The 22,232-nt window shown below is 32.1% G+C and overlaps 1 protein-coding gene and 1 long non-coding RNA gene across 2 annotated transcripts in view; one reads left to right on the top strand and one right to left on the bottom strand.

The window, feature by feature from the left end:
• Positions 1 to 22,232, bottom strand: part of LOC139482647 (uncharacterized) — a 256,737-nt gene that overhangs the window by 49,178 nt on the left and 185,327 nt on the right. The window contains exon 16 of the mRNA XM_071266634.1: positions 21,722 to 21,943. Coding sequence (XP_071122735.1) covers positions 21,722 to 21,943 — 222 coding nt within the window. The remainder of the gene's footprint in view (positions 1 to 21,721; positions 21,944 to 22,232) is intronic.
• The window catches only part of LOC139482649 (uncharacterized), a 231,091-nt gene that overhangs the window by 70,039 nt on the left and 138,820 nt on the right, over positions 1 to 22,232 (top strand). Inside the window, exon 4 of the long non-coding RNA XR_011654900.1 lies at positions 14,988 to 15,044. This is a non-coding gene — a long non-coding RNA (uncharacterized lncRNA). The remainder of the gene's footprint in view (positions 1 to 14,987; positions 15,045 to 22,232) is intronic.

Below are 22,232 nucleotides of genomic sequence, written 5' to 3'. Positions count from 1 at the left end.
GTTACAGTCTTATAGGAATGTAAGTATGATTTATTTTATCACTTTACACTTTCACATTTTGGCTGAACAGTTTGTTCAAATTTTTGACCAGTTGAACAATTTGATTTAATAAAACAAATTGCAATTGGGTCAAAATTTTGAATGAGTTGCAATTGGTGAATAGCAACACTAACAGTCAAGTCACTGTAAGTAATTACAAAGTCAAGAAAGATTCTAAAGTTCAAATGTTCGAATGTTCACAAACTGTCTGTAAAGTTAAAATGTTTGAATGTTCAACATCACACACGGGCACGTGATCGTATAGTTTCAATCCTGATGTAGTACGTTTGGATATTAAGCGCATATGTTCCAGCCTACCCACGAGGGGGGTGACCTTGGCGGAATCTCCGGTACCAATCTGTCCTAATCTAATTCTCGTCTAATCCAATTCTGTCCTTGTAGTCCATTGAGGGATCTTATATAGTCCAGTGGTCCATACAAATGTCTATAGCTGTAGGCCGGTTACATAGTCGTCTGTTTATGGAGTTATAGTAATATGTGGTTAATTGTCAAACCATGCAATTAACCCCTGAAGGATACATGTTATTTCACAGTAGACATGGTCATTTATTGGCTGCAGGTTATATGTCTATAATATTCGTACAGATCGTTATTAAGTGTCCAAAGAGTACATTTCATTGAATGTTCGGTTATGCTGTAATTAATTCCTTTTTAATGAATTTCCTAATTAATACTCCAGTAATAATAATAATAATTAATGATATGAAACACAAATTGTGTTACATATTATGCCATCCATCCAAAATAGAATGAAAGTTCAATAAAATACGGTAGTTTTTCTTCCTGTAGATTATCCTAATAGTTCATTGTAAGGTTTCCGGTAACCATCACCACACATCTAAAGTTTATGAAGTTCTATAAGTCCAATATCAGGATATAATAAGTTCATTACATTCATCAAGTCCAATATCTGGATATATTTACACATAGTTCATTCGAATCATAAGTTCAATATTTCAGTATAAATAGTTCATGTTTTATTTCCGTCACCATCATAGTATAATGTTCATCAACTACTGGAAAGGGCGCAAATCTTTGTACAAGTGTCAGTCATCATCATCTTCATTACGAAGTAGTTGACGCATCTAGCTGGTTAGTTCGTCCTTCTTAAGAGGCTGTTAATAACATCGTCATTGGGTTAAGTTTCATCCTTGATCAATGGCGCAGAGGAAGACATCAGTCTCTCTGGAAGCAGTAACATCTGTTCCAACCAATTGCGTTGACATCATGTTGTGCCAACTGTTCGTGACATTAGAACTAGAACTCGCACCCTTCTTTTTGGCTAACCAAGATATATTCTTAATAAATTAACAGTACAAAAATATGGCTATTCCAATGAAGATAGCACCTTAACCCCACTGATAAATTAAAACTTATTTCAATTTGGAAAACTAAAAATTGTCAACTTCCCTTTTGATTCTTTTTTTTTTCATTATCAATCGTCTGGTAAATCTTTTAGTTCTGTTGATTATTCAAGCCTAGCTAAAGTTGATAAAACACTTTCTTTGTATAAATAAAAAAAAAAACTATCAAGTTATCTGGTTAAAACAAAAACAAAATAAACGAAAATAAATAAATCTTGTATACAACTTCTACAATTTTGAGAAAATCTACCTAATAAAAACAAGATATGTTTATTTATTCATTACTTTTAAGATATACATTTATCAAATAAGTTAATCAATCATTTAATGTAACACCTACATGATACACATGAAAATTTTTTTTTTAATAAAAAATTATATTTTACCTTGTTAGCAATTGTAATACTTTTATTTCTTTAACCTTAGTGCCTCATTATTTAATCTTAACTCTTAGCTCTAAATAAAGACCAAAGATTTATTCTGATTACTCTTTAAAAAAAAAAAACCATTTAAGATTCCTTTGATAAAATTTCAACTACGTCTCTTGTTACTGACTATTTTTCATATTTGACAACAACAACACCAACAACACCTTGTTGCAAAAAAAAAATGTCGTTCTCCTTAATCTTTTACATTTTTCCAAAATAGTATAAAGTGTCCTTATCATAATGATCCCTTCCTTTTTATATATCTAATAATTTTTTTTTTTATACGACCGCAAATTTTGAAAAAATTTTCGTCGTATATTGCTATCACGTTGGCGTCTGCGTCGTCGTCGTCGTCGTCGTCGTCGTCGTCGTCGTCGTCGTCATCGTCGTCGTCGTCGTCGTCGTCGTCGTCGTCGTCGTCGTCGTCGTCGTCGTCGTCGTCGTCCGGCGTCCGAATACTTTTAGTTTTCGCACTCTAACTTTAGTAAAAGTGAATAGAAATCTATGAAATTTTAACACAAGGTTTATGACCATAAAAGGAAGGTTGGTATTGATTTTGGGAGTTTTGGTCCCAACATTTTAGGAATAAGGGGCCAAAAAGGGCCCAAATAAGCATTTTCTTGGTTTTCGCACCATAACTTTAGTTTAAGTTAATAGAAATCTATGAAATTTTGACACAAGGTTTATGACCACAAAAGAAAGATTGGGATTGATTTTGAGAGTTTTGGTTACAATAGTTTAGGAATAAGGGGCCAATAAAGGGCCCAAATAAGCATTTTTCTTGGTTTTTGCACAATAACCTTAGGTTAAGTAAATGGAAATCTATGAAATTTAAACACAATGTTTATGACCACAAAAGGAAGGTTGGTATTTATTTTGGGAGTTTAGGACCCAACAGATTAGGAATTAGGGGCCAAAAAGGGACCCAAATAAGCATTTTTCTTGGTTTTCGCCCTATAATGTTAGTATAAGTAAATACAAATCTATGAAATTTAAACACAAGGCTTATGACCATAAAAGGAAGGTTGGTATTGATTTTGGGAGTTTTGGTCCCAACAGTTTAGGAAAAAGGGGCCCAAAGGGTCCAAAATTAAACTTTGTTTGATTTCATCAAAATTGAATAATTGGGGTTCTTTGATATGCCGAATCTAACTGTATATGTAGATTCTCAACTTTTGGTCCCGTTTTCAAATTGGTCTACATTAAGGTCCAAAGGGTCCAAAATTAAACTTAGTTTGATTTTGACAAAAAATGAATCGGTTGGGTTCTTTGATATGTTGAATCTAAAAATGTACTTAGATTCTTCATTATTGAAGTTTTTTTGGTCCAGTTTTCAAATTGGTCTACATTAAGGTCCAAAGGGTCCAAAATTAAACTTTGTTTGATTTCATCAAAAATTGAATCCTTGGGGTTCTTTGATATGCCAAATCTAACTGTGTATGTAGATTCTTCATTTTTGGTCCTGTTTTCAAATTTCAAATTCTACATTAAAGTCCAAAGGGTCCAAAATTAAACTAAGTTTGATTTTAACAAAAATTGAATTCTTGGGCCTCTTTGATATGCTGAATCTAAACATGTACTTAGATTTTTGATTATGGGCCCAGTTTTCAAGTTGGTCCAAATCAGGATCTAAAATTATTATATTAAGTATTGTGCAATAGCAAGTCTTTTCAATTGCACAGTATTGTGCAATGGCAAGAAATATCTAATTGCACAATATTGTGAAATAGCAAATTTTTTTTTTAATTAGAGTTATCTTTCTTTGTCCAGAATAGTAAGCAAGAAATATCCTATTTGTGCAATAGCAAGAATTTTTTTTAATTGGAGTTATCTTTCTTTGTCCAGAATCAACTTAAATCTTTGTTATATACAATATACAATGTATATACACTTTTTACTACCAACTGATAAATTTAAATAATCTTTACCATTCAGTGATAACAAGCAGTTTTTTTACATCTTAATATTTTATGATGTATTTAAATGAGTAGTTATTGTTGCAAACTCCATTAGAAATTTGAATTGATATCAGTTTTGAAAAAGGGAAACGGGGATGTGAAAAAAAAGTGGGGGGGGGGGGGGGGGGGGTTAAATTTTTCTCATTTCAGATTTCATAAATAAAAAGAAAATTTCTTCAAACATTTTTTTGAGAGGATTAATATTCAACAGCACAGTGATTTGCTCAAAGGCAAAAAAAACCTTTTAAGTTCATTAGACCACATTCATTCTGTGTCAGAAACCTATGCTGTGTCAACTATTTAATTTTAGATTTAAAAAGTTTGAAGAAGAAATCTTTAATTGATTTGTAAAATCTTGGCATTTGTTTTGTGTAAAAAAAAACCATGTAATGTCAAAAATTTGATCACAATCCAAATTCAGAGCTGTATCATGCTTGAATGTTTTGTCCATACTTGCCCCAACTGTTCAGGGTTCGACCTCTGCGGTCGTATAAAGCTGCGCCCTGCGGAGCACCTGGTTTCATTTGTTTTAAAATTTCAAACCTACTACCTATCCTATTTATACATTTCAATACGGCTCAGCGTTAGGGTATAAATTGAAATCTGATTTTAAAACTTAACTAACATCTTAAAAACTAAAACAATTAAAACCAGATGCTCCGCAGGGCGTAGCTTTATACGACCGCAGAGGTTGAACCCTGAACGGTTGGGGCAAGTATGGACACAACATTCAAGCTGGATTCAGCTCTAAATTTGGATTGTGATTAAATAGTTGACACAGCATAGGTTTCTGACACAGAATGAATGTGTTCTAATGAACTTAAAATTTTTGTTTTCTCTTAGAGCAATTCACTATGCTGTTGAATATTAATCCTCTCAAAAAAATGTTTGAAGAAATTTTCTTTTTTATTTATGAAATTTCAAATGAGAAAAATTGAACCCAATTTTTTTAATCACATCCCCCTTTCCCTTATTCCAAAACTAATCTCAATTAAAATTTCTAATGGAGTTTGCAACAATAACTACTCATTTAAATACATCATAAAATATTAAGATGTAAAAAAACTGCTTGTTATCACTGAATGGTAAAGATTATTTTAATTTATCAGTTGGTAGTAAAAAGTGAATATACATTGTATATTGTATATAACAAAGATTTAAGTTGATTCTGGACAAAAAAAGATAACTCCAATTAAAAAAAAATCTTGCTATTGCACAATATTTTGCAATTAGATATTTCTTGCTTACTATTCTGGACAAAGAAAGATAACTCTAATTAAAAAAAAAATTAGCTATTTCACAATATTGTGCAATTAGATATTTCTTGCCATTGCACAATACTGTGCAATTGAAAAGACTTGCTATTGCACAATACTTAATATAATAATTTTAGATCCTGATTTGGACCAACTTGAAAACTGGGCCCATAATAAAAAATCTAAGTACATTTTTGGATTCAGCATATCAAAGAACCCCAAGATTTCAATTTTTGTTAAAATCAGACTAAGTTTAATTTTTGACCCTTTGGACTTTAGTGTAGACCAATTTGAAAACAGGACCAAAAATGAAGAATCTACATACACAGTTAGATTTGGTATATCAAAGAACCCCATTTATTCAATTTTTGATGAAATCAAACAAAGTTTAATTTTGGACCCCGATTTGGACCAACTTGAAAACTGGGCCAATAATCAAGAATCTAAGTACATTTTTAGATTCAGCATAGCAAAGAACCTAACTGATTCATTTTTTGTCAAAATCAAACTAAGTTTAATTTTGGACCCTTTGGACCTTAATGTAGACCAATTTGAAAACGGGACCAAAGTTAAGAATCTACATACACAGTCATGACAGTTAGATTGGGCATATCAAAGAACCCCAATTATTCAATTTTGATTAAATCAAACAAAGTTTAATTTTGGACCCTTTGGGCCCCTTATTCTGTTGGGACCAAAACTCCCCAAATTTACCAACCTTCCTTTTATGGTCATAAACCTTGTGTTTAAATTTCATAGATTTCTATTTACTTATACTAACGTTATGGTGCGAAAACCAAGAAAAATGCTTATTTGGGTCCCTTTTTGGCCCCTAATTCCTAAACTGTTGGGACCTAAACTCCCAAAATCAATACCAACCTTCCTTTTGTAGTCATTAACATTGTGTTTAAATTTCATTGATTTCTATTTACTTAAACTAAAGTTATTGTGCGAAAACCAAGAATAATGCTTATTTGGGCCCTTTTTTGGCCCCTAATTCCTAAACTGTTGAAACCAAAACTCCCAAAATCAATCCCAACCGTTCTTTTGTGGTCATAAACCTTGTGTCAAAATTTCATAGATTTCTATTAACTTAAACTAAAGTTATAGTGCAAAACCAAGAAAATGCTTATTTGGGCCCTTTTTGGCCCCTAATTCCTAAAATGTTGGGACCAAAACTCCCAAAATCAATACCAACCTTCCTTTTGTGGTCATAAACCTTGTGTTAAAATTTCATAGATTTCCATTTACTTTTACTAAAGTTAGAGTGCGAAAACTAAAAGTATTCGGACGACGACGACGCAGACGACGACGCCAACGTGATAGCAATATACGACGAAAATTTTTTCAAATTTTGCGGTCGTATAAAAAGTCTATGCCTACTTATGAACAAACTGACACATCGTTAAGATTCTTTTTTCAACTCCTTAATTAATTATTTCCTTATTCTTATCTTAATCTATAATAATAGTCCTCATGATAGCTTATGAAAAAAATAAATTTTACTTTAAAGCTAGTTTTCCTTTAATACCAATTATCTATTTCACTTAAATTTTCTCATTACGTTCGTATGTCTCTCTTTTTAAATTTTTTTTTTTTTTTTATTAAATATCAATCTACCACAACAATACTAGTATGTAAATCCCTTAGGGCAAAACATATTTATGTGCTATTTTCTGAAGATACGTCTCTTTTCCTATTAACAATATGTAAATATGGCGTAATCTAACACCATAAAAAAAAAACTTGCACCATTCAATTACTAACATCACCTATGTTAATCAACCGAAGAAGGGGTTGGAATCTAAAATTATAGACTATTTGTTTTCTCTAAACAAATGTGCGTACACACTACCCAACTGCGCAAACCCATAATAATCAATGGCAATAACACGCAAACAATGTATCCTCAATGTACCCTTAACTTCAAACTTGAGTGTATCTTCAAAAAAACAACCCATAATATGACCAAAAACCACCATTAAATACGGAACAAAAAATGCTAATGTATTAAACATTTTATCTTTTTACAAATTTACTTTAAACGAAAAACTAGCTTCTCTATAACTTCACAAAAAAAAACGGTTTATTTTTTTAAGAATCATATATATGTAATCTATCCTATCTCTTAAACAACACGTACCTCACAAAAAATAACACAAAAAAAAATAACCTTTCATTCTGATAAAAAAAAATGTGTATAATATTCATAATTTTTAAATTGACCTATATTACCTTAAAACACTCAATAAAAAGTTTTATTTGAACCACATCTCGTGAACAAACTTCAGATTTTCGGCCTTTTAAAAATACGGCCTCAATTCCTTTAAAATCAAAAACTTTACTTAATATGTGTGCCATCCCTTGAAAAGCCATTTCTACTTTTTGTACTGACATAGAAATATCTTGATTTTCCATTAAGAAAAATTAAAGTAACTGAGTTCTTACCTTTTATATTCCTTCGCGTTATTTTAGACAATCCAAGTCGATCGTGGTCAAATGGCATCAAATCGTGACTTATGTGACGAAGTCATTAATGGATAAATATATCTAATATATTAAGTAATTACAAAGTCAAGAAAGATTCTAAAGTTCAAATGTTCGAATGTTCACAAACTGTCTTTAAAGTTAAAATGTTCGAATGTTCAACATCTCACACGGGCACGTGATCGTATAGTTTCAATCCTGATGTAGTACGTTTGGATATTAAGCGCATATGTTCCAGCCTACCCACGAGGGGGGTGACCTTGGCGGAATCTCCGGTACCAATCTGTCCTAATCTAATTCTCGTCTAATCGAATTCTGTCCTTGTAGTCCATTGAGAGATCTTATATAGTCCAGTGGTCCATACAAATGTCTATAGCTGTAGGCCGGTTACATAGGCGTCTGTTTATGGAGTTATAGTAATATGTGGTTAATTGTCAAACCATGCAATTAACCCCTGAAGGATACATGTTATTTCACAGTAGACATGGTCATTTATTGGCTGCAGGTTATATGTCTATAATATTCGTACAGATCGTTATTAAGTGTCCAAAGAGTACATTTCATTGAATGTTCGGTTATGCTGTAATTAATTCCTTTTTAATGAATTTCCTAATTAATACTCCAGTAATAATAATAATAATTAATGATATGAAACACAAATTTTGTTACAGTAATAGGAATCTTTGTACATGTAGTATAATTTCAGAGAGATCCATACACTTAAACACAAGTTATTGCCTATATAAACTAGAAAAATTATTCTTTTTGGCCCATTTTTTGCCCCTTATTTATAAATGTTAGGGGAAATTAATCCCAAACTGAATCCTGGACTTCCCTTTGTTATGTGGAACCTTGTGGTATAATGTCAGAGAGATCCATACAGTTATACACAAGTTATTGTCCGGAAACTAGAAAAATGCTGGTTTTGGTTCCTTTTTGGCCCTTAATTTCTAGACTGTTTGCCCCTGAACCCTTGAAATAAATCCAAACCTTCTTTTTATGGTATTAAACTTATACTAAAGTAATTATCTTGAAACCATCTGTCTTCGAACGACGCTGACGTATAAAAAGGTAATACAAATACCAATATTTCTTTGTAATGATTGCCATCCTTTAAAAGTTACTTTAATCCTTTATAAATTAATTTATGGTCATTCTTTACAAATTACGGTAATCTGTTTACCAATCACGGTCATCCTCGTTATATGTTACGGTCATCTTGAAAATATTTTAGTGATGATCTACGGTCCTCTTACCTATTTTTTCAAATCTAATTTCCAGTTTCATGCACATTTCTTGGTAGCAATTTGTAATTCCTGTGTGAATCTTTTATAAAATTACATCGTAACAATGTATGCTTTATAAAAACAATGACAATGTTATATTAACCCTTTAACAGACAATACAGAAACTGACCTAATTTTTCATCCAACATCTTGGGATGACCGTGAATGCAGTAATGGTCATCAGCTTTACCCCAGTGAATGCTTATACAACTGCAAACCAAATATGATTGACCTACCAATTGCTGTCACCATAAACTAGACCTAATCACAAACTAATACATTGTTGACACTGTTGCTTGCTGTCCTCGCCGGAAACAGCATACCGCTATTTCTAGCTTTTTGACTCTGTCAAGGCGAGATAAAAAGGATTGAAATGTTAAGGATCACTACATTTCTATCTTTTCTGTTTGGTTAGAACGGTATTTGTTCTGTAAGGAGTATTTAGCAATGGGAGCTAGGGGTATTGGTTTCTTTTTTTTTTTTTTTTAATTTCCAAGTATATTTTAATGGATCTGAGATACTAGACAAACAATACAATTTACCTTACTCATTTTTACTAATGCATTTATGAGTGAATGGTTGTTTAAGTAAAGACCAGTGGCAAATATTTCTGTGTATGTCCTGTCGATACGGGAAGACCTTGTCAATGAATTATGTGTTCGGCAATGATGATTATTTTAGTCTTGATAAGGGACTAATAAAGCTACCTAAAGTTTTTTCTATAACAAATTAATATATTTTAGTCAAAGTTTAGACCAATATTACCGTATAGAACTTTATTAATACTTGTTATGGATATCAATTTTATTCAATACACTGTTATCACACAGATATGTCTCGCCTTTTTGTAGTTTTGATTATGCAAATGTTATAATCAAAATAGCAATACTTAAACATCGTACACAAGTTATGCAAATATTCAAAGCCAATGAACCATGACTGAGTTACATGGCTGAAACAATCTCCATGTAAATGAGATGTGCCAATGTTAATACAACTGCATATCAAATACCATTGACTTATTATAAGTCGTTAATCCCAAACCTAAATACTAAGTTAACGTTTATTTAACATGTACACTCATAATGTAAAAGTTATATAATCTCCATGGAAATGATACGTGCAAATGCCAATAAATTTGCATACTAAATAACATTGACTTAAGGTGGTACCTAACACTACAGGGAGATAACTCTGTAAAGACAGCTAAACGTTTTAATTACATTGTGTTGTAAAAGGGATATTAAGCTTCTCAATGATCAAAATTAGTGTTTGTCAAACTGATATATAACCAGTGTAATTTTTCTTACAAAACAGTTGGTTCAAAATTTTTGAAATTTTTATATTTTTGTTAAAGGGTCAAAGTAAGTACTTTGACAAAAATTTTATGAAAAATAAACGAGCCAAATTAATTTTAGTGCAAGTGTTGGATACAACCTTAACATTAGCAGTTCATATAAACTGCAATCTCATCACAAACTAATGCATGTAAACTAAGATAAGTTTCAAAGTCTTTAGACTGTGACTGAGCGATGCCAAATATTCTCCATGCTTATACAACTGAATACCAATTAACATTGGCCTACCACTGATGGTTCCCCTTGAATGACCTAATCACAAAGAAATACTTGATAGCTTAAGATTTTTTTTTTAAGTCAATAGACAACGACTGAGGGGCAGGGCCAAATAATCTCCATGGTAATGAGATGTGCCAATGCTTATATTATACAACTGCACTAGAACACACCCGCGAAATTGCGGGCATATACAGCTTGTAAACTGTTGAAGGATGAATTTTTGTAAAAGATATTATGGCTGGAGAATTTCATATAGGGTATCAAAAGCCCTCTCCCTTTTTTTCAAAGTCCGTTATGTATTTCCTCTCTGTTAAATTCAATTATTTTTTTCTGGCCTTGTACCACAAGTTCTTCCTCTTTGCTACAATGCATTTTTTGGTAAAAGTCAAATTTGCACTGCTTCAAACATGAAATAAATGAAACTGCTTATAGACCATTATTATTCTAATAAAATGTGCTTCTAGGACAATCCATCAGTGCTTTTGCTTTTGAGAGGCCTATTAACATGACAATGGTAGGATTTGAATCTCGTATAAATGACTTAGGCTCATTTGAGGGGTGGTCTGAGGGGCCCTGATCCCGAAATCCGGGGCTTAAAAACATGAAATCCTGAGGGGCGTATTTTAACGAAATTCATATCCCAACATCCTGAAATTAAAAAAAAAAAATTCCTGCACCCTGTAAAGATCAATCCCGAAATCCCGAGCTTAAGAACACCCGATCCCGACGTCCTGAATAAGTCATGCCTCCCTCTAATCTCTACCCTACTTTTATTTTGGCCAAGTCAATACTTTCACTTTCAACAATAAATTTGTATGCCCCATTTATTGGAAATATGTTTTCTAGTCTGTTCGTCCGTTCGTTCGTTCGTCAGTCCGTCAGGTTCAAGTTTTTGATAAAGTTGAAGTTCAACCAACTCGAAACTCAGTAAATATGTTCCCTATGATATGATCTTTCTAATTTTAATGCCAAATTAGAGATTTTACCCCATTTCACGGTCCACTCAACATAGTAAATGATAGTGCCGATGTGGCATCCGTATACTATGGACACATTCTTGTTTCCACATGTTTTACTTATTTCAATATATATGCAACTGGTATGACCCCTTAGATAGTAAATATTTCAGAAAAAAGTAGACAGAATACAGAGAGTCTCTGTATATTATAGTAGTATAATCGTAGTTTTCAGGTGGATAAACGCGAAAACATAATTGTCTCTAAGGAGGTATAATAGTTGTGGTTCTTGCGATCTAAAGCCCATAATATGGAGAACCCTCTGATTGGCTTATTTATTTTTCATTTTTGTAGTCTATCATACGATTGGTTGTTCTTGTGCATGTTTAAATCCGGAAGTCTTATCTATGACTAAAAGTCAGTCTGATAACGGAAACAATATCCGGACACCTATTTTGTCGTTTTTCTCCCAAAAAAATTCAATCTGAATAATCATAAGAACGGATGACAAATGCGACTATGCATGTTACCTAAAGAACACAGAGGCATGATGATTAATTTATTGTGGAAGGAAGAGAAGCGACACACAAAATGAGGTCTTCTCGTTTAATAGTATAGATACTAAATATGATTGACCTACCACTTGTGGTTCACCATAGATAAGACCTAATCACAAACTAATACATTGTTGACGCTGTCGCAGAAGTACAGAAACAGCATACCTATGTCTGGCTTTTTGACTCCATCAAAGCGAGACAAAAATTGTTTCTTCCTTAAATATACATGGTAAAATTAATGTTCTAAATGCCTAGTTTTATGTACACTTATTAACTTATACAAGGCCTACATTGACTATCGACTGCATGTAGACTAATCATGATTTGTAAACATTGAGTTTTATCAATGGGAAAGTAATTGTGTTTAGTCTATGTGTGATCGCGTTACACTAACACAACACCGAGTTAAGGTCAATGTGAACACTGCTTAGTCCAATCAACTTGAAACTAAGTACACATGTTCCCTATGATATGATCTTTCTGATGTTAATGCCAAATAAGAGTTTTGATCCCAATTTCATGGTCCACTGAACATAGAAAATGATACTGCAAGTTTCAGGTTAAATTTTGGTAGAGGTAGTTTTTGATGAAGTTGAAGTCCAACTTCAATGCATGTTCACTATGATATTTTTAAATTTTTTTTATATATACCAAATTAGATTTTTTACCCTAATTTCATGGTTCACTGAACATAAAGAATTATTGTGCAAGTGGGGCATTCGTGTACTTTGGACACATTTTTGTTCATATTATTTTAGTGTGTGTGTTTCGGGGGGGGGGGGCGTTTAAACTTCCCAAATGTTTTAATAATATATATCATATATATAAATTTGATATTTGGAAATGTCTGAAAATGAGTTTTATTTTTCTTGAGGTATACTATCTCATGAACATTTACCTTATCTGTAACTACATTGAGGCAAATAAGGCAAATGCCCATGCTGAAATTGCAAAAGAATAGATTGAAACTGAACCTTGTCTACATATGAATTAATGTTTGCACTGTGAGTATCTTGCAAGAAGCAAATTCTGTGCACCCTTTGACATTGCCCCTGTTAGGCCAATTAAAATTAATTGATAAATTTTCATCCCCGCCCGCCCCAAATTTTTTTATTTTATAAAATTTACAATTTCCGGATTTTGTTCATTCCCGTTACTGGTAACTGTTAAAATTTCGTTTCTTTCAATGCTTCCTGTTTCAAATTTCGGTTTTGTACCTCGAGTAAATCTAACCAAAATGATTTAAGTCGACTTTTCCGCTGCTCTATGATGACAACATCATCTTCCGAGAGTGAAGATTGATAACGAGAATGACATGAAATATTGTATGTACTGAGATTCCGCCAATTAAGACGCACCCCTTGATTGACTGCAAGGGTACAGCAGATCCATGTACATTCCCTAAGGATTAATGGAGATGTGTCCTTGACAATATTTTCCCACCACCAGAACAATCCCCACCCAACACCGCCCAAGGGAGCGTGTAGGACACCGGGAAGTCTGTTATTATGGTGGAGGAAGCCGAAGTACTCGGAAAGAACCACCAGGCCACTCGGTGGAAACAGACAAACCAGAGAGATATCAGAAGATTGATCTCCAGGTCAAAGTAGGGGACAACTTTGACCAACCGAGGCCCCCAAAGTACCCATTCTAGTTTAAACTCCGGTCTGGGTACCAGAGATGTGTGTGAGAGGGTGAAAATTACCCTTCTGATGTACTGATATTTTTAGCACCCCGAGTGAGAATCGAACTCAGGACCTTCAGCACTGTAGCCATCGGTCTTAACCACTAGACCACGAACTCACACGTATTGGTGTTACGAGAAAAACGCTGTTTCCAAGACTGCAAATCGCGGTAATAAAATTGTCACAAATTTCTGTGATTAGAAGAAAACTGCGGACTTTTTTATTTATGCAATGACTTTGTCTCAGGAAATTTAAACTGTAAATGATACCCAAAGCACAAGATTCGTGGAAACCATTGATACAGAAAACATGACTGGATTATAGATATTGAAACACAAGCACGAACTTGTCAGATTTATGACCGTTTATTGAATTTAAAAAGTCGACTAACATACGCATTTATTTATGCAAGCCCTTTGATTTTACCCATGGCTGTCTTCTTATGTTGATAAACAGCAAATGTCCAAATACACCCAAAAAGACTCATTAAACAACAACTTTTTTTTCATTATTAAGTTCATGTTTTACATGATAATTATATTTTCATCTTGCATATAAAGTACCAACCCTAATTATTTTCAACACTCTCTGAGTTTTCATTTTATTCTGTACTCATAATAATTGTGTTGCATTCCAATGCATTTGCTTCATTTTTAAATGGTAATACAAACCATTGTTTAGAAACCAAAATACATTTTGTGTAGGTACGTACATGTAGTCTAACTGAAGAGAGTAATATTTCTCACACGTTTTTGTTGTTAAGTTTTTAAAGCCGCAATTACATATTTTTTTTTAAGGATTTGAAATATTATGTAAGATTCCTCATACTTGTGTATACATGATATAAGCTTATTATTACACTTGCATATATGAAGAACTCGTCACAAAAGGGTTTCATATGAAATAAAATTTAAAAAATAAAATCCTCCCACCCGCCCCATTATTTTCAAAAATTTGGATGAAAATCTACTAATTAATTTTAGTTGGCCTTGTCTCAGGATCCACATTTCTGATTTACTTTTAGTTTTCATGATTCAGTGTTTAATTTCTATTGTTTGTTTTAGTTTATCATATATAAATTTAATTAATTTAAGAAGGTACAACAACAACAAAGATTATTTCAAGGGGAATTTGTAGATTTAAAGAACTGATAGGCATTTTCAATTCATTCTTTAAAACACAATTTTAAATAGAGTTGAATAGTATCTTTGTTCCTATTATATTAACTAGTATTTTAATATTTTATGTTATTATTTTATGCCTTTAATATTTTATCCGTCTCATTTTTATATGCTGACTTCATTGTTTTTTTATAATTTTAGTAGCAGCATCCCTTGGTCGCAACATAATAGCAGGTTTGTTGTTATTTGCAGATTGAGTATCGTTACCCTTATATTGGAATGTTTTGCACAAGAGAAGTAATTTTTCTGGTAAGTCTTTTATAAACTATTTGTGTTGTGTCACTTTTGCAGTTTTCTTTGTCTATTGTAAGGCAAAGTTCCAATTGAAAAACCTGAATCAATCAAATTCCCTTTCTGAACTTTCATACCTGCCAACTTTTCAAAATGCCCCTGGGGGTTTTACGTGCAAGATGGCTATAATACAGTACTACAATACCTTCAATGGGGGGGGGGGGGGGGGGGGGGGGCCTTCAAATATATTTTAATGTTGTTTTTTTGGATTTTTTAAACTTTTACAAGCCTGAATAGCCATTGTAAAATTAATTGTTTTGTTTAAAATTTTTGACAAAATTGCTCTTTCAAAATTTTAATTTGGAAGCCTCCATGAGGGAAATCCCCTGCAAATAGTTTGCAGGTATGAATATGAAGAATTTATTTGTGTGAAAGTTTGCATTTACTTTTACATTGAAAATTTGGTTAAAATTTGCATCTTTAGTTGAAAGACTCTAGGCACAAATAGAACTCTCATAAAACATCTCATAAACAGAGAGAGAGAGCAGTACAGATATAAATTTTAAACTGTTACAGCTGCAGTGACAGATATGATAAATGATTCATCATCTCTGGTCAATGTCTTATCAGTTTGGTGTAAGGTTATGGTTTTTCAGTGTATGTAGTTGTTTTAGATAAATTCAACTGTTGTAAATACTTCAAAATTGGCATTTTTCCTGTAGTTTTCAATTCTTGGGTAGATTCTACCCCAATTATCTGACAGCTGATCTTACTATTATATATGTGAAAGTCATATCCACTATGTCTATTGATAAATTACACAGATTAATTGCTTATGTATACATGTATAAGAAAATAAAAAAGAAAATAAAAAAGGAGTCGACCCGACAGCTTCACATTACAGCTGCTGTCATATTTGGTTTGAGTTGAACTTTTCTTTTTCGCTTCATTTTTTGCCCACAACTTCTCCATTTATTCATTAGACCTTAATTTTGCTAGATTCTGGGCCCTTTACTTTTAGAAAGTTTGCTTTAGCTTGCTTTAGAAATATATTTTTTTCTGACTCAAACCAAAGTTAAATAGATTGCCTTACTATTTAGGATGTGGATTCTACTCCTAGATAATGTAGTACTAGTGTTTGAATACTTATTCTAGGAAGATGCTTTTGAAATATTTAGTTACTTCAAGTAACATTTTGATATTACTTAGCTAACAGCTTGAATTTAAAATGTACTGAATTTCCATAGATAATTCAAATGAATGAATTTTACTTCAGTTTTAAAATTCAAATGAATTTTACTTAAGTTAGAAAATGTCTATCACAATCTACTTTCGCTGATCAGATGTGCAGAAAATAAAATCAATACACATCTACACAAGACAGCAGTTTCTGCCTTATGCTTTTATCTGTATTCCCCAAACATGGGCTAGATTCATATATGTGTGTAGGATTTAATATTGTCCCTCTTGAAATAATTTCCACTGGACATTTTACTTGTTTAAATGTGCCCTCAGGACACAACTTCCTATGAAACTATGTTCTCATGTATGAAAAAAGTGTCCATCAATATGGACATTGTTTAGTACTGCATGTATAACAAGTATTAGCCTTTCAAAAAGGGCTAACATTGTTAAGTGCTGCATGTATAACAAGTATTGGCCTTTCAAAAAGGTCTAGCCGTCTATAATAGCTGATGAAAATGGAAAGTGTTCTCGCTTAGTAAATTAATTCATTTAGAATATCAATCAACAAATTTTACCACACACGCGAGGTCACACGTTATGAAGTAGTTAGTATATATGGTTTAACTTGTTGTTTCTAGAAGATTCGGCTATTTATAGATAAAAGTTCCCTGTGTGCCAATATCATGAATATGCATCATTCAATGACCAGACAAGATCTAATTGGTAAAATAGAGACTCTACGGGATTGAAGGACATTTACTAGGTTTGGATTGTCCTAACCAATCAATAAACTTTGATTATTCACGTCGCGTAATATCTTCCTATCAGGTAGTAAGAAGCATTCAAGCACCGACTGTCCATCGTTCAACTCTTAATATCGTCTCCGAGGAGACGATAATTATGTCCAGATGGAATTTTGTTCACATAAAATTATATTTGCCAGGACGATCTTTTTATATGAAAGTATTGAATTAAATCCATTGCCTTGTTATTATTGGGCGAATTTTAACCTGTAATTGCTAACTTTCCTTTTGCTATGACTGTTACTTTGACAGAGAGTTGTTTCATTGGCATTCATATCATTCTTATCTTCTTGTTTTTATTTTTTAAACATTTTAAATGTATATGTTACAGTGAATTTGTATAATCAGGGATTATGTAGAATCCCTGATTTTTCAGGGAATAATGTAGAATCACTAAAATCTTTAGTAATTATATATAATCCCTGAAAATGACTAGTGATTTTACATAATCACTGAACATTTTAATAATTATTCTACAAATTCCCTAATATTTTTTTCAGGGATTATGAATAATTTAAGGATCCTTTGTTTGATAAAAAAGAATAATACATATAGACTAGTCATCATTTTTTACTTTCATAGTTTAGTTTAAACATATTTTATTTGCTGAATTAAAGCAAAATGGATCAGACACAAGTAAATCATACTTTCATATTCCTTGTAGATGAAATAATTTTGCTTTTTGAACACTTTCAAAATTAATATTATCAAGATTCACTTTAAAGCAATAACTTTACATGTATTGTTTGTTTATTAAAAGCCAGAGTCCAATGGATATTCATGTTATATTTGTAAATCCACAGAGCATGTCATTTGTGGTACATGGAAAACAAATGTTACCAGTCTATTAATTAATCTATTACATCTTATACCATTTCAAGTCCCTTTTTGAAAACAAAAAAGATGTTTCCTAGTGTTAAAAATGGTTGCTTATATTGGCATTACATATTGTAATAAACTTTAGGCACTGCCGCACTAGTCATTCATCTTTTGTGTTTGTGTGCAACATGAGGTAGCGTGTTTCTCCATTGTCATAAAAATTCATAATATCTAATAAAATTAATATATTTAGCGAACAAAGTTCTTATATTTCAATAAGATAACTTTATTTGTTAATGGAAATTGTTTTAATGTTAATTAGGCTTAAATTGAAAATTGTTTGCTTTCCCCTCTCTGTGATTAAATTAAGATAACTCTGGTCAATTTTCCTAATATTCAATCATTATAGGAAGATGATATAGTAGTTCTGTTTCCATTTATAGTCTTTTTCAGAAAAGTTCTAATTGTTTTGGGTAGGTCCCAATTACAATTTTACACTCTAGCATTCGGCATCAGTTAGAAGCTTCTGGAATAAAATGGTGGCTATGGTGTACTGTTTTGTGTTTGTGTTAGGCGTTATTACACTTCTTTCATGTATTTGTCTTAAGGGATCGAGTAAAGCAGATAAGTTACATCAGCTTTCTGCTTCATTTGAGTTCTGGCATAATGGTATACACCATATCGATCTTAGAAACAAATGCCTTTACGAGTAGAATGACGAATGCTGTTGGACAGTTTTTGACACATACCACAACTTGAAACGGTCGAGTTAAGAATGGAAATGGGGAATGTGCCAAAGAGACAACAAACCGACCATAGAAAAAACAACAGCAGATGGTCACCAACAGGTCTTCAATGTAGCGAGAAATTCCCGCACCCGGAGGCGTCCTTCAGCTGGCCCCTAAACAAATATATACTAGTTCAGTGATATTCTTGACAGCACAATTAATGTTTTTCACCAGCATATTGTACCTCAAATTAAAAGTAGGAAAAAAGTGTTGTTTTTTCTAAATTATTTCCAGGATATGGCTTTAATAGAGAGCAATTTCATGAATACTGGGAAGATGCTTTTTCTGTGACATAGTCACTTGTTTCAGAATATTTCCCCCTATATACCTTAATGGTATATTAAGGTATAACATATTAAGATATAACAAAGGAAAGTGAGTGTCTGTGATCTGTGATTTAAAGCAGTTTGTTTCATCCCTAAGTTAGTTAGTGCTTATTTTTTTATGTATAAGCACGGTTTAAATATTTATAGATAACAAAAAAATATTTATAAGATAACAAAATAATTCTTTATATTGGTATATATTAATTTTGAACATTTCAAAACAAATAAAAGAAATTATAGATATACATAAATGTCTTTGATAAACTAATGAAAAATACGAGTATCTAGTACATTACAGATTTTGTAACGATTTTAAATTCAATAAAAAAACTATATTTATAAGATATAATTATAACCCTGTTCAAGGTAGACAATCAACATATTGACTTTATGAAATTAAACATAGATTCATAGTTCAAAGGAATATAACTCTTGTATACAAATGACACATCAATCGAGTTATTTAGCTGCAAATTCGTGTGACGGTGACCTTCAAGGAAGATTCTAAATTATCAATATAACCACAAGTTGTTAATCTATAAATACTGACGACTAATGAATTCTAACCACAGTAAAGAATATTTGTTTGAAATTTTTTAACACTTATTCAGAAAAATGCTCGAACTACTTGACTTTCAAAGCTCATAATTAACGTGTTTACACACTGATATAATATGGTTGTTAAACATTACAAACCTTTAATCGTATAAGACACTATACACCTCGTGTGCTTGCATTAACTTATCCAAAAATATTTTTATTTCAAGCCTAATTAAATATTTCGACATGTTATTTACATTTAATAAATTTTAGAATCACAATTTCCGGTTAAGATTTGACTAAATACCCAACTAAATATGCTAAATGAGGGGAGAGTTATGCCTCATAATTTCCAAAACAAAAAATTGAACCCCTATTGTTTTCAGAAACAATTATGTTATTTCACTTTGGGAAAAAAATCACTTCCCTTCAGCCAAAATTTTATTTTTTTTCCCTTTCCAATTCTGAAAAAAATAATTTTCCCCACTTCTATAAAACAAATATATTTTTTTTCACTTCCCTTCTTTGACAATGTTTTTTTTTTAAATAAGAAAGAAAACAATTTGTTACATAAAAATAATCATCTTGGCATCTTTCAGGGTTTTTTTACTCTCTGTCAACATAATTTGTTTTTCAAAACAACTTTTAAAATTTTTGTTTGCTGAACAAGACTTTTAAAACCCTTTGTCACAAGACGAGATACATCATTGAAAATAATTTACACTCCGATTAAAATACGAATAAGATTGCAGAATATTGTCTCATCTTTCGAAACCACTTTTATGTAAAATAATAAAGCTATATGAGATGTAACAACACATGTTTTTATGAACCGCACTATTTATAGACTCAGCTGTTAATTTTGTCAATATCCGATTCTATTTTAAATGAAAGTGGACTTTCGTTTTGTCGACCTACATACTGCAGAACAGCCTTTCAATGAAAACATATAAAACCTGTAGCACTGCAGACTCCTGAGACTGTATAAAACGATGATAAAAGACTCTGAATCAATCGGTAATGAAAGGTTGACTGTCAAACGGCAACGAGAAATAATAATTTACAGTCGTGCACCTGATGGCGACAATCAAAGTCTCGATTTCAGGTTGTTTTACAAATATCCTTCTCACAACTCCAAAATATACATACAATCACTACTTTAGTCCAAGTTAAACGACTTTCATGACCGCAGTTTAAGTTTTCTAAATGTTTCAAGTCGAAATGAAACTCCTGACCATGATTGTTATTATTTCTCCATTTTGTTTTTCACAAGGTTTTTTTTCCTCAACAATCTTTGAAAAAACATATTTTAACAGTGTTTTTACGCCCGATACTAAAATATGGAATGCATGTTTGACTCTTGAAAATGGGTCTGTTAATTGAAGTTTCAGTAAAATTCATGGTTTATTTTAAGGGAGTAGGTCGGGTAAGGACCGATTTTGGCCTCAAATTTCAGGTTCATCTGACGAAAGATTTTGACCACTTTTTAAACACTTAAACTGATATGATTCAAAAGTGTCTATTTCATTTGAATCAGTATCAGTTTATGTGAAAGATTTTAACTTATTTAGTCATTAAAAACGATCCGATTCAAGCTCTAAAATGAAAAATCATCAAATATGCCGAAAAATGTCACTTTTCTAATGGTTTTTGTTAAAAATGAAAGTGGCCGCATCCGTGTTCATCCTCAACCTTTATATGTCATGTATTATACTAAAATACAACTTTCATTCCAATATTAAGAATGAACACGAATGAGGCCACTTTTGTTTTATACGAAAACCTTCTAAAATACAACTAAATGCTAGAATTGTGAAGCTTTCAGTAATTTAGAATGTTTTTTTGGTGCTAGTACCCGACACAGGTGTGTTGTATTGTCAAAAACAGCCCGTATTTATGTAGCAGAAGCATTCTACTGTCCAATAAATAACTAAAATTTTACATTTTAACAATTTTGTAAAACTGCTATTATTTTTGGGGCCAAAAAGGGGTCTTACTTGACCTACTCCTTTCCCTATTTGATGAAAATGACGCATATTTTCCCAATAAAAAAGGGTAGAGGTAGTTTTGAAAAAAGCCAACAATATCACTGCCCATCATATGAAGTCTTCACCTGGACCTGCCCCTGGATATTTAAGATCAATTTACAGATTAGAAAAACAGTTGAAGCAAAAACTGTATAAAGGTTTCATGTATGCTTGGTGATGTGAACATGGCTTAAGAGATATACTCACCAAAAGTCTTGTTTACAAAGGGACATATGTCTGATAAGGAACAATCTGTTTTTTTCATTAATTTCAAAGCTGTTTTTAAAGATGTTTCATTCAAAGTGTTGTCTAATACTCCAATTAAAGCATCCCCTGGTTTCATCAGGTCTTTTTTTGGGAGGTCAATCCTTTTGACCCCCACACACATTCCAATTACACAATTGTCAGAAGAACAGTTAACTGTTGTATCTGAAAATAAATTATATAATTATTTATATATGGGTCAACCAAACTTAGACTAAATAATTCTGAGGGTATTGAAGTATATTTTTTGAAAGGCAGTGGTTAATGCCTTTATGGTTGCTGGGCTAATTTTTTAGCTCACCTAGCCAGAAGGGCCAAGTGAGCTTTTCTCATCACTTGGCGTCTGTCGTCCAGTGTCCGGCGTCGTCCGGTGTCATTGTTAACTTTTTACATTTTGAACTTCTTCTAGAGAACCACTGAATGGAATAAAACCAAACATGGCATGATTGTTCCT

The sequence above is a fragment of the Mytilus edulis genome, chromosome 7 (genome assembly GCF_963676685.1).
Source record: "Mytilus edulis chromosome 7, xbMytEdul2.2, whole genome shotgun sequence".
NCBI classification, from domain to species: domain Eukaryota; kingdom Metazoa; phylum Mollusca; class Bivalvia; order Mytilida; family Mytilidae; genus Mytilus; species Mytilus edulis.
Note: the sequence above shows the minus strand (reverse complement) of the source record. Positions and strands in the feature narration are given on the sequence as shown.